The 13,461-nt window shown below is 46.6% G+C and overlaps 1 protein-coding gene across 1 annotated transcript in view; it reads right to left on the bottom strand.

The window, feature by feature from the left end:
• The window catches only part of SLC9A5 (solute carrier family 9 member A5), a 161,045-nt gene extending 147,856 nt beyond the window's left edge, over positions 1-13,189 (bottom strand). Inside the window, exon 1 of the mRNA XM_077451806.1 lies at positions 12,580-13,189. Coding sequence (XP_077307932.1) covers positions 12,580-12,790 — 211 coding nt within the window. The 5' untranslated portion in view covers positions 12,791-13,189. The remainder of the gene's footprint in view (positions 1-12,579) is intronic.
• Positions 13,190-13,461: the final 272 nt, after the last annotated feature.

Here is a 13,461-nt window from a genome sequence, read left to right as displayed (position 1 = left end):
CTCTCATTTACTTCTATGGCATTTATGTCTAGCGACCTGGGGGCGACTTCCATTGAAATCTATGGGTACAAGTCACCTAGAAGTCGCCTTGAAGTAATACAGGAACCTTTTATGAAGTCGGAGCGACTTCAGTAGTGTACATTAAGATGACTCTCATTTACTTCTATGGCATTTCTTATGTCCAGCGACTTGGAGGCGACTTCCATTGAATTCTATGGGTACAAGTCGCCTAGAAGTCGCCTTGAAGTAGTGCAGGAACCTTTTATGAAGTCGGAGCGACTTCAGTAATGTACATTAAGACGACTCTCATTTACTTCTATGGCATTTCTTATGTCCAGCGACTTGGAGGCGACTTCCATTGAAATCTATGGGTACAAGTCGCCTAGAAGTCGCCTTGAAGTAGTACAGGAACCTTTTATGAAGTCGGAGCGATTTCAGTAGTGTACATTAAGACGACTCTTATTTACTTCTATGGCATTTCTTATGTCCAGCGACTTGGAGGCGACTTCCATTGAAATCTATGGGTACAAGTCGCCTAGAAGTCACCTTGAAGTAATACAGGAACCTTTTATGAAGTCGGAGCGACTTCAGTCCTGTACATTCAGACGACTCTCATTTACTTCTATGGCATTTCTTATGTCCAGCGACTTGGGGACCTACAAGTCGGATCCCGAGTCGCCGTGGTGTGAACCGGCACTTAATGTTTCTTGAGAGCGTGAAGTTCTGCTTTAACACGAAGGCCAGAAAACGTAGCGGGAGCGTGGAATCATCGCCATAGATTACAGTATCTATTCTAATAACCGCAAATTAGTCGGCTCACTTTACACGACCCCCATCTGAGCAATGAAGAGCCCCCGCCCCCCCCCCCCCCCCGCCAGCCTCTCTCCGGGGGCTCTTCACATTCTACCCAATGTCATTACACCCCGCTTATATGCACGAGCCACCCCCGACTCCGCTGCAGCGCGCGGCTCCTATTCCGAGTCGCCCGAGTGATCGCTCTTACAGAACACAGCCGGGGAGGAATAAATAGTACTCCAGCTTGCTGAATGTGCACCATGGTAACACTTGCTGTTCAAGGACATCTTTATCGTTCTCATAAATCCAACTCGGGGAAGGAGATGGAGACAGAGATTGCACATTATAGTTTTACACACTGGAGTGGTTTTTTTTGTGTTTTTTTCGATGGCAGCAAATTGTTAGTTATTATTGTAATGTTCGCTTTAAAGCGGCACTCCGACTATACAAAGGCACGGTTGAAATGCGTAAGCATTGCGCTCGCACTCAAGAGAACCGTGCCGGACCACAAGTGTCCTTCAATCCTTCAAGTGATCCCAGGCTTGGCACACTCCAGTTCACACCTGCGCGATTTGCCGTGCGATTTGACAGTTGCAAATCACATGACAAGTCGTTTCCTATTGTCGGCAATAGAACCGCTCAAATTGCCAGGGCTCTCGCATCGCAGCGACTTTGAAAAATCTTCCTGCCCTACTTTTTTTTTTTTTCTGATTTCATTGCGACTTGCATAGACTTCTGTTACATGAAAAGTCCAGAAATCAGAATAGGGAAGGGAAGATATCACCGCTCCAGGAGGACAGACGACAGTAAACCTCTTCACCAGTGTAGGAGCCACAGGTGCTGGCAATTGCTTGTAGCAATAAAAAGAAGTAGTTCTGGACAGCCGCACTCAGAAGAAAATGCCTTTTTATTGAAAAAAATTAAATAAATCAAATCAAAAGCAAAAATACATGCCACAGCAGACAGGCTAACTGACGCGTTTCGCACTACCAGTAGTGCTGAATAAGCACTACTGTTAGTGCGAAGCGTGTCAGCTCACCTGTCTGCTGCGGCATGTATTTTTCATTTTGATTTGATTTTTTTTTAATAAAAAGGCAATTTCATCAGAGTGCGGCCGTCCAGAACTACTTCTATTTATTTCTGTTAAATGAAGTCTGCACAGTGGTGTAGTGGTTAGCACTGTCGTCCTAGCAGTAAGAAGGGTCGCTGGTTCAAATCCCAGGACACTACCTGCCTGGAGTTTGCATGTTCTCCCTGTGCCTGCGTGGGTTTCCTCCGAGTACTCCGGTTTCCTCCCACACTCCAAAGACATGCTGGTAGGTTAATAGGCTTCTGTCCAAAATTGGCCCTAGTATATGAATGGGGACCTTGGATTGTGGGCTCCTTGAGGGTAGGGAGTGTGTGATGTACAGGGATGGGGACAATTGTAGACACTCACTCAGGCTGGACTGGTGCCTTTATTTAACCTTACTAACTACGAAAGTCGCAAACCGCAAAAAAATCGGGAGGTGCACTGATCTGCGGCGTTGAAATTGTGCCGATTTCAAAGCTGCACCGGTGTGTGAATCAGTGCCCCCCACCCCCCTCCCCCCCAGTGAATCCAACTTTGAAGCCACACAATTTCAAAGCCGGGGGTCAGTGCAACTTGGCTGCAGTCCATATTCCCATCGCACGCGTTCCTGGAATAAGTGGTTATGGTACTGGGTGTTGTAGCGACCGATACTGGAACCTGTGCTGGTCAGAGCTGGACTTACCATTGGGCTTGACTGGGCTTGACCCCGCCCAATAGGGGGCCTCGCCAAAATACATAGCCAAGTGTACTCGGCTTCACTCCGCTCACAGTCAAGCCCAGTCCCGCCCTATAAAGGACATAAAACACGGACTGGGCATGACTGTAAGCCGAGCACACTCGGCTACTCTCAGCTCCGCTTGGGACTGTGAGAGGGCCCTTAGCCGCCGAGAGAACCTAAGAGCCGCCGAGAGAACCCGAGAGCCGCCGAGATACACAGGACTCTGTATCTTGGCTGCGCCATTTTTAAACTTCAAGACTGCAATGACAAGGCTGCAAGTGACACTGACAAGGCTGCAATGATGGACAGGGCTGCATTGATGGGCATTTAAATTTACGTTTTTTCCTTAAACTTCGCTCCTAAAAGTTTTTTTCCTTAAAATTCACTCCTAAACTTGGGGTGCGTGTTATACGCCGATAAATACGGTAATGTATAGAAGGTAGGGCCCGAAAGTGACTCAAGCCCAGGGGCCCCCACCACCCTAAGTCCTGCCCTGGTGCTGGTGATTATATCTACATACAGTGCAACTTGCCTGACATCTGTGTGACTTCATGCACAGATGTCTAGGCAAGTCGCACCTGAAATCGCAAAAAAAATAGTGCAGGAACTTTTTTTTTTTCAAATCAGTGCGGCACGCAAAGTTGGAGTCGCACCAATTTGAACAGTTACATTGATGACAATAGGGCGCAACTTGTCATGCAATTTGGACCTGTAAAATCTCATGATGGGGCGGCACAGTGGTGTAGTGGTTAGCACTCTCACATAGGAGTATAAAAGGGTCGATGGTTTAAATCCCAACCACAACACTACCTGCCTGAAGTTTGCATGTCCTCCCTGTGCCTGTGTGGGTTTCCTCCGGGTACTCCGGTTTCCTCCCACACTCCAAAGACATGCAAGTAGGTTAATTGGCTTCTGGCCACAATTGTCCCTAGTATATGAATGGGGACCTTGGATTGTGGGCTCCTTGAGGGTAGGGACAGATGTGAGTGTGCAATGTACAGGGATAGGGACAATTGTAGACACTCACTCAGGTTGAACTGGATGGACTGGTGTCTTTATTCAACCTTACTATGTAACGATGACATGTCACATCAGTTTTTTTTTTTTTTTTTTGGGGGGGGGGGGGGGTCTGTATACCATCTCTGTCCAGAGCGCCCCCAAGTGGCCATATTGCATTTTACAGATAATGACAGCACTGCAGACTGAAGAAAGGAAATTTTTATTAAAGAAAGGGGTTTGGGACTTGAAGCACATAACTGGGGGAGGGGGATGATGCAAATTGTGTCTGACCAGTTCATTATATAACTGCAATACAAAATTTCAATACAATCCACATAAAGAGTATAATAGAATAAAAATGTATTCCATATACGATGTGTACAACCAAAACATCATAATAATCTTATATATAATAATCTTATTATTATGATGTTTTGGTTGTACACATCGTATATGGAATACATTTTTATTATAATCTTTATCTGCATTGTTTTGAAATATTGTAATTACAGTTATATAACGAACTGGTCAGACACAATTTGCATCATCCCCACCCCCCGCCCCAGCTGTCTGCTTCATACAAAGTCCAAAACCTCTTTCTTTAACCACTAGCCGGCCAGCGCACGACGATGTACGTCGGCACAATGGCACAGCTGGGCAAATGGGCATACAAGTATGTCCCCTTTAAATCATGGCATTGTGAGCGCGCATGCCGCGTACTCCGTGACCACGCCCGCGGGTCCCGCGGACTCGATGTCCGCCTGGGGGGGGGGGGGGGGGGGCGCGATTGTGTCACGGAGCGGAAAGAACGGGGAGATGCCTTTGTAAACAAGGCATTTCCCCCGTTCTTCCTAGTGACATGACAGAGATCTACTGCTCCCTGTCATCGGTATAAACTTTTCAAGAGGCATCATTTAATTACTCGCTTAACCATTTAAGCCCCGGACTAATATGCAGCTAAAGGACCAAGACCCTTTTTGCGATTCGGCACTGCGTCGCTTTAACCGACAATTGCGCGGTCGTGCGACGAGGCTCCCAGACAAAATTTGCCGTCCTTTTTTCCCCACAAATAAGAGATTTCTTTTGGTGGTATTTGATCACCTCTGCGGTTTTTATTTTTTGCGCTATAAACAAAAAATAGAGCGACAATTTTGAAAAAACAAATTCAATATTTTTTACATTTTGCTATAATAAATATCCCCCAGAAATATATAAAAAAAACTTTTTTTTTCCTCAGTTTAGGTTGATACGCATTCTTCTACATATTTTTGGTAAAAAAAAAAAAAAAAACGCAATAATCACTTATTGATTGGTTCGCGCAAAAGTTATAGCGTCTACAAAATAGGGGATAAATTTATGGCATTTTTATTAATATTTTTTTTTTTTTTGTTACTAGTAATGGTGGCAATCAGCAATTTTTATTGTGCCTACGACATTATGGCAGACACGTCTGACAATTTTGACACATTTTTAGTACCATTGGCATTAATACAGCGATCAGTACGACAAAAAAAATTCACTGATTACTGCAAAAATGTCACTGGCAGTGAAGGGGTTAACCACTAGGGGGCAGTGTAGGGGTTAAGTGTGTGTGTTTTTTTTTTTTTTTACTGTAGAGGGGTGTGGCTTGGCGTGTGATGTCACTGATCGTCTTTCCCTATAACAGGGAACAGACGATCAGTGACATGAGCACTAGGAAGCACGAGGAGATGTTTGTTTACATTTACCTCTCCTCCGTTCTTCAGTTCTGTGACCCCGATCGCAGGACACCGGCGACGATCGGGTCCGCGGGTCCCGCGGCCACGGAGCTCAGGACTGGGTCGTGAGTGTGCCGCTGGCAGCGCGTGCGACCCACGGCTGGGCACTTAAAGGGCAACGTACCTGTACATGCTTGTGCCCAGCCGTGCCATTCTGCTGACGTATATCAGCGTGAGGCGGACCTTAAGTGGTTAATTGGTGTAGATATAGATAGTTTCAGTTGTAAATTGCAGTGTTGCCCCGCCCACCAGCTCTCAGAGTGACAGCTGGCTTCCCTGTAATTGGTACTTCTTGCACATTTGATATTAAAGGAGTTGCTGATGGGCGGCGGTGCAGAGACTGTACAGCAGCGATCATCTCTAACAAGGCAAAAAAAATACCGCTTTTCTGCATCGCCACCCTCCTTCAACTTTTGAATACTTTCTTTTTCTAAGGAGTACCTGGCTTTGACAGATACCCACTTCCCTTACCACCACTACCACTTCGAAAGAGCCCCCCCCCCCCCCAGCCTTCTGGGACACATCACAAGTCCTAGGAGACTGCAGGACCATGCACAAGGTTTAGTGCAAGAAGCCGGCTGTGAAGCTGCAAGGTGTCCCTGCCCGCTTCCCACAGTTAGCATGGCAGCGCCAGCTGCAAAGAACCAGCCCGGGTGAGAATGGCGCTGGATCTCTGGACAGGTAAGTGTCCTTTCCTTAAAGGTCAGCAGCCATAGGATTTGTAGCTGCTGGCTTTTATGTTTTTGGGGAGCTGAAGAACCTCTTCAATGCCTATCGTTTGGGCACAGTTGCGCTTTATAACTTTATGTCTGTTTTAACATGAGTTTTCAGGGGGATAAAAGTGTAGGATCTTCACAGGTAAAATACACTTACCCAAAATATACTGACCTTGACCTTTGACCCTTACTTTGTCTCTAACACTAACCCTGACACTGGCCTAAAAAAAAAGTTTAGATTATTTTTACAGACTTTTGTTTGTTTACATCTTTCTCCCCTGGCAAGTAGAGAGGAAGGAAGATATAGGATGTATTACATAATGGATCCTGTATGTATACAATGTATTATATAATGGATCATGTATGTATACAATGTATTATATAATGGATCATGTATGTATACAATGCATTACGAAATGGATCCTGTATGTATACAATGCATTACATAATGGATCCTGTATGTATACAATGTATTATATAATGGATCCTGTATGTATACAATGTATTATATAAAGGATCTTGTATGTATACAATGTATTATATAAAGGATCTTGTATGTTTACAATATATCTTTCTTTTCATTCAGAGAAGAAAGAAAATGCATGAGCAGGCTGCATAGTGACCTGATCACTGTGGTAGCCAATCAGAGGCTATCATAACGATCAGGTGATTGAGAACTGAGAGTCCTAGTCCCCGATCGTTAGTAGGAGACCCAGGGCTCTATGTGAGAGCTTGTTCTCTGTGTTGGAAGCACTGATGTGTACTGGCAGTGGGAAGGGGTTCAAAATTTGATTCCCTAGCAAGTGGCTGGGGATCCAAGTTTTTTCGCTCCCCATCCTGACGCCATAAGGCGGCTGCCTAAGTAGCCTTTTGCTGAAGCTGGTCTCCACCCGCAGCTACGGCCCCCGATCATACGGGGCATATGAATCTGTGCCCCCATACAGATGTCATATTGGGAGCAGTAGCTGTGTCTGTGCAGCCACTGCGTCCCAATTGGCAGCAATAGGATTGCCTGCATGGGGTTGCATAGGACACCTGTGCAGGTAAACGCGACCCTCACACGGTAAACTTGAACAACATCTGCTTATATCCCAACAATATTTGCTATTAAGTGCCTGTAGTGCAATTCAAGTGGCAGTTACCAGCGCATGATCTGATTCCGGTTCTTGTATCAGGATGTGTCCCTTTTTTTTGGCTCAGATCACACAGTCTGCAATGGCCGGTGCTCTCCTAAACACAGAAACACTTGTGTGGTGCCACAGTGCTAGGTAGGGTGGGTAGGGTGGGTGGGAGGTCAGGTGAAGGAGGCAGATCTCCATAGACTGGCACACAGAGGGATGAGTTCAGGTAGGAATGGATAAAGAGATTTAAACATACATTGAAGTAGAATGGCCAAACGGGGATAAAAAGAGATTAAAGAACTGCGCTCTGACAGCGAGGGAAACTGATCAGATTATGAAATAAATAATGTTACTATTCTACTATGAGCGCTGCTTGGATAGAGACAGATATATATATATATATATAGAGAGAGAGAGAGAGACAAAAGACATTTTGTGAAAGAAGAGGAAAGCAAACCAAACACACATGTTGGAGCCGAGCGCAGGACCCCAGTGCTGCAAGATAAAAGTGCTGACCACGTCCAGAGGTTGGTGAATGGTGGGTACTGCACATACCAACAAAGTGCACAATGCAAGATATAGAATAAAAGGGGGCATATAAATAAAAAAAATGCACTGAGAGGGCACAGTACAGGGTACAATGAGAGGGTACAGTGTAGGGCACACTACAGAACACAAAGTGAGTGGGCACAGTACAGGGTACAGTATGAGGGCACAGTACAGGGTACGAGAGGGTACAGTGTAGGGCACAGTACCGAGTACACAGTGAGAGGGCACAGTACAGGGTACAGTATGAGAGCAGAGTACAGGGTACAATGAGAGGGCACAGTACAGAGTACACAGTGAGAGGGCAGTACAGTGAGAGGACATAGTAAAGAGCACAGTGAAAGGGTACAGTATGGAGTACAATGAGAGTGCAGGGTACAATTAGAGGGCACAGTACAGGGTAGAGGGAGAGGGCACAGTATAGGGCACAGTACAGGGTAGAGGGAGAGGGCACAGTATAGTGCACAGTACAGGGTAGAGGGAGAGGGCACCCTACAGGGTACAGTGAGACGGCACATTACAGGGTACAGTGAGACGGCACATTACAGGGTACAATGAGAGGGCACAGTGTAGGGCACAGTACAGAGCACACAGTGAGAGGGCACAGTACAGGGTACAGTATGAGGGCACAGTAAAGGGTACAGTAAGAGGGCACAGTACAGGGTACAGTAAGAGGGCACAGTACAGAATACAGTGAGAGAACATAGTAAAGTGCACAGTGAGAGGGTACAGTATGGAGTAAAATGAGAGTGCAGGGTACAATTAGAGGGCACAGTAGAGGGAGAGGGCACAGTATAGTGCACAGTACAGGGTAGAGGGAGAGGGCACAGTACAAGTTACAGTACAGAGTACAATGTGAGGGCACATTACCGGTAATAGTGTGTGTGTGTGGGGGGCAGTTCAGGGAACAGTGAATGGGCGCATTACAGGTTATAGTGTGGGGGCACCGTAAAGAGTACAATGAGAGGGCACAATACAGGTTATAGTGAGAGGGCACAGTTCAGGGAACAGTGAGTGGGCGCATTACAGGTTATAGTGAGGGGGCGCAGTTCAGGGAACAGTGAGTGGGCGCATTACAGGGTACACTGAGAGGGCACATTACAGGTTATAGTGTGAGGGCACAGTACAGGGTACAATGAGAGGGCACAAAACAGGTTATAGTGAGGGGGCACAGTTCAGGGAACAGTGAGTAGGCGCAGTTCAGGGTACAATGAGAGGGCACATTACAGGTTATAGCGAGGGGGCACAGTACAGGCTGCAGTGAAGGGTCACAGTACAGGGCACAGTGAGAGGGCACAGTACAGGAAAACAAGGTACAGTGAGGACACAGTGCAAGGTACAGTGAGAGGGCACAGTGCAAGGTACAATACAGGGTGCAGTGAGAGGGCACAGTATGGGGTACAGTGAGAGGGCTCAGTATGGGGTACAGTGAGAGGGCACAGTACTGGATACAGTGAGAGGGCACAGTACTGGATACAGTGAGATGGCACAGTACGGGGTATAGTGAGAGGGCACAGTATGGGGTACAGTACAGGGTGAAGTGAGAGGGCACAGTACAGGGTGCAGTGCGATGGGCACAGTACAGGAAACAGTATGTGGGTACAGTAAAAGGTAAAGTCAGAGGGCACAGAGCAAATTAAATGGGCACATACAGGGTGCCAACCTAAAAATGTGCTTTTCTACTCACAGCCAGTCATACAATTACAGACAGCTCAGTCATTACGATGACGATATCAGACTATATTCCCTATACTGATTGCTTATTTCACGATTGTTTTGTTTGCAAAAATTCTGCCATATTGGTAACATATTGTAAGCCATGCCCAGGCAGGTTGGCATCAAACCGTACAAGACTGTACAGCTCGCAGAAAATCATCCATGTAACAAGAGAAAAGAACACCGGCTTGTCGGCTAACACTGCCAAGCAGGAAAAAAACACAGAGCATGGCAGAGTGACATGGCACTGCACACGGTGTACTATACGGCGTAAGGTAAGAGGGAACACGTTTCGGTAAAAGTGAACAGTGCAGGGTCAGGTAAAAAAAAAAAAAAACACCTCTGTAAGGTAAAGGATTTTACCAAGGTGATGGGCAGGGTGGTACACAGGGGCACAGTAAAAGGTATAACAATGTAGTGAGCTACAACAGAGCGTAGCAGAGCAAGACCTGTGAGGGCACAGTGCTGGGCATAGAGGGTACGCTGAGGTCTATCATAGAATAAAGTGAGATGGCACTGTACAGGTACAGTATATGATAACCTGGCTGGGCATAAAGGGCATCATTAGGTGTACTCTCCTATGCCCGGCCTTAATGCTATATTAAACCCAAAACCTAAAAATGTAATATACTGCAGCTTACCAATCATTAGATGTGGTGGCTGCATTATTTTTCTTTTTTAGGCTTTTTTCCCTGGCCAATAAAACACCTCCTGTATTATAGAACACCCCCCCCCCCCACCCACTCTGGATGAAGAAGCACAGGAGGCACAACAAACAGCATCATTATCAGGTCTGGGGTGAGGGGAGTGTTAGATGGACTAGCAGATTTAGATACACTAACAAATTAAAGCCACACTCCACCTAACACTTTATAAGCAGTTCCAGCACACAGTTTTGCCACTTTTAGGATAAGGTCAGGTGGTTCACATTGATGGCACAGCGACTCACGTGCGGGTTCCTATACCGCATCAAAATCGCAGGCAGTCCACACTGCACTCTGCGAACCGCTGCGGGTGTCAATATAAAGTTAATGACACCCCCAAATCTGTTTTGCAGAATGCAGTGCAAACTGTGGAATCGGATCGCATGGATCTGAACACCCATGTGATCCGATTCCAGTGTGGATAAAAAAAAATGGGGGGGTCCCTGGTGCGGATCCGGTGCGCATTGAGCCATACACAATGTTCACACTGAATTCGCCTGTCATTTGTACAGGAATCCGGTGCGACTCCTGTACAAAATGACAATCAGTATGAACCCAGCTTAAAGGTTTTACATAAATAAAAGCTGATCATTGTAAGCACCCCCGTGTCAGTGGTAAATGGTTTGTCTCTTTTGTGCATCTGATACATTCTGCTGGAGAGCTTGTTCTGTGGAAAAGCAACAGACTAATGCCGCGTACACGCAGTCAGATTTTCCGACGGAAGATGTTCAATGGGAGCTTGTTGTCGGAAATTTCCGACCGCGTGTAGGCTCCATCGGACATTTTCCCGTAAGGAATTCCCAACAAAATTTGAGAGCTGGATCTTTACATTTTCCGACAACAAAATCCGTTGTCGTAAATTCCGATCGCGTGTACACAATTCCGGCGCACAAAGTGCCACGCATGCTCGGAATCAAGCAAAAGAGCCGCCCTGGCTATTGAACTTAATTTTTCTCGCCTCGTTGTACGTGTTGTACGTCACCGCGTTCTTGCTGATTGGAATTTCCGACAAGATTTGTGTGACTGTGTGTATGGAAGCCAAGTTTGAGCCAACATCCGTCGAAAAAAAAAAAAAACATGGGATTTTGTTGTCGGAATGTCCGATCGTGTGTACGCGGCATTACACCGCATCAGTGCGAACCCAGCCCAATGCCCCATACACACGGTCGGAAATTTCCGACGCAAAACAGTCCGATCGGATTATGTTGTCGGAAAATCCCATCGTGTGTGGGCTCTATCGGACTTTTTCAGTCGGAATTTTCATGGAGGAAAAAGTTTGAGCGTGTAGAGAATTCCGACGCACAAAGTGCCCCGCGTGCTCAGAAAAAAAAAAATTGGAGACGAAAGCTATTGGCTACTGGCCTCTACGTAGTCCAGTCGTACCTTTTTGTACGCCACCTCGTTCCGAATGATCGGATTTTCTGACAACTTTGCGAGACTGTGTGTATGCAAGACAAGTTTCGCCCAAAATCCGTCGGGAAAAAAAAAATCGGACGGATTTTGTGGTCGGAATGTCTGACCGTGTGTATGCAAAACAAGTTTCATCCAAAATACGTCGGGAAAAAAAATCGGATGGACTGGTGTCTTTATTCAACCTTACTAACTATGTAACTATGTAACTATGGATGGATTTTGTGGTCGGAATGTCTGACCGTGTGTATGCAAGACAAGTTTCGCCCAAAATCCGTCGGGAAAAAAAAAAATCGGACGGATTTTGTGGTCGGAATGTCTGACCGTGTGTATGCAAAACAAGTTTCATCCAAAATACGTCGGGAAAAAAAATCGGATGGATTTTGTGGTCGGAATGTCTGACCGTGTGTATGCAAGACAAGTTTCGTCCACAATCCGTCAGACCAAAAAATCGGACGGACTTTGTGGTCGGAACGTCCCACCGTGTGTATGGGCATAAAGGTTTTACATAAATAAATAATAGCTGATGATTGTAAGCACCCCCCCCCCCCCCCCATCAGCGGTAAATGGTTTGTTTCTTTTCTGCATCTGATACATTCTGCTGGAGAGCTTGTTCTGTTGAAAAAAAAAAAACAACAGACTGACCGGCAGGCTCACCAGGTGAAAATAAAGGACTGAAAGCTTAAAAAATAAAAAGACGAATGCAGCCACCACATCTAAGAATTGGTAAGCTGCAATATAATAAATGTTTGCTTTTTGGGTTTATTACGGCTTCAAGAACGATCTCTCCTGTATTGCATTGTTATTGTTCTTTTTTTGTTCTTTTTTCTTTCATTGCCTCTCTGCGCAGTGGTTATGTCTCTTTGTTCTTAAATTGTTCGAAATCTCTATAATAAAATCTGATAAGAAAAAAAAGGAAAAGGGGGGGACACAGTGGGATGATGTGATTGGCACAGACAGATGGGATCGTTCAGCACACCATCCATCTCTCCTACACACACACACACACACAGACCGTCACTCACCGATCTTGGCCAGGCTGGCCACCAGGATCCACACAGCCACCAGGTACGGAGTCTGCACCATGTGCCATTCCCAGCGCACCACCTGGAAGCCCCCCGGAGCCCCGTCGCCCTCCTCTCCCTTGTCCTCATGGTGGGCACTGGAGCTCATCTCCCCCCCGATCTCTCGCGCTACTCCCCGGAGCGGAGCCCTAAAGCCTGTCGGCGACGTCATGGCGCCACCCCACCAATCAGCAGGTAAGCGGTGTGATGCTGGAGGACCATGTGCTGCAGCATCCAGCGAGCGCTCGGGGCGCACGTGCGGCGGCACCCTCCCCTCTCCTTTTTTGTACCTTCCTCAGCACACAGCCTGGAAATTCACGAAAAGAGCGTTTGTAGAGACACTCGTTAGAATTCTGTCTCCTGCCGGCGTGAGGAACGGTGCGGCGTGTGACCGATTTCATTGCGTCTTCCATAGACCATGCATAGTTAGTCTGGTTGGGAAAAAAAAAAAAAAAGACACAAGTCCATCCAGGATCTATTGGAGACACGTTAATGAATTTGTCGCACCGATTTTCTTCTGAAAGGTGCTGAATGGAAGAAGAAGAAGCTGCTGTGTGCTACCGTGCCAGCACCGAAGGAGTCAAGCGTACGGCACAGCGAGGCTGTCACAATGCAACCCTCCCCTAATGCATAACATGCTAAGCGGCAGCAGCCATCCTCCCCCCCCCCCCCCCCCCCCTGAGCAGTCTATTGAGCAGCCCCTACCTCCATACACATATAAAGCGAGGTCTATACACTGATTATCAACGCTTGCTCTGGCTACGACTTCATCCGCAAGGCTGGGAAATAATAATTCATCAAGCCGGGAAAAAAAAGGGGGCTTGTTGTAGCTCCCTATACTGC

The sequence above is a fragment of the Lithobates pipiens genome, unplaced genomic scaffold, assembly GCF_037356315.1.
Source record: "Lithobates pipiens isolate NorthernLeopardFrog02 unplaced genomic scaffold, aLitPip1_a1.2 Scaffold_10, whole genome shotgun sequence".
Classification (NCBI taxonomy): domain Eukaryota; kingdom Metazoa; phylum Chordata; class Amphibia; order Anura; family Ranidae; genus Lithobates; species Lithobates pipiens.
Note: the sequence above shows the minus strand (reverse complement) of the source record. Positions and strands in the feature narration are given on the sequence as shown.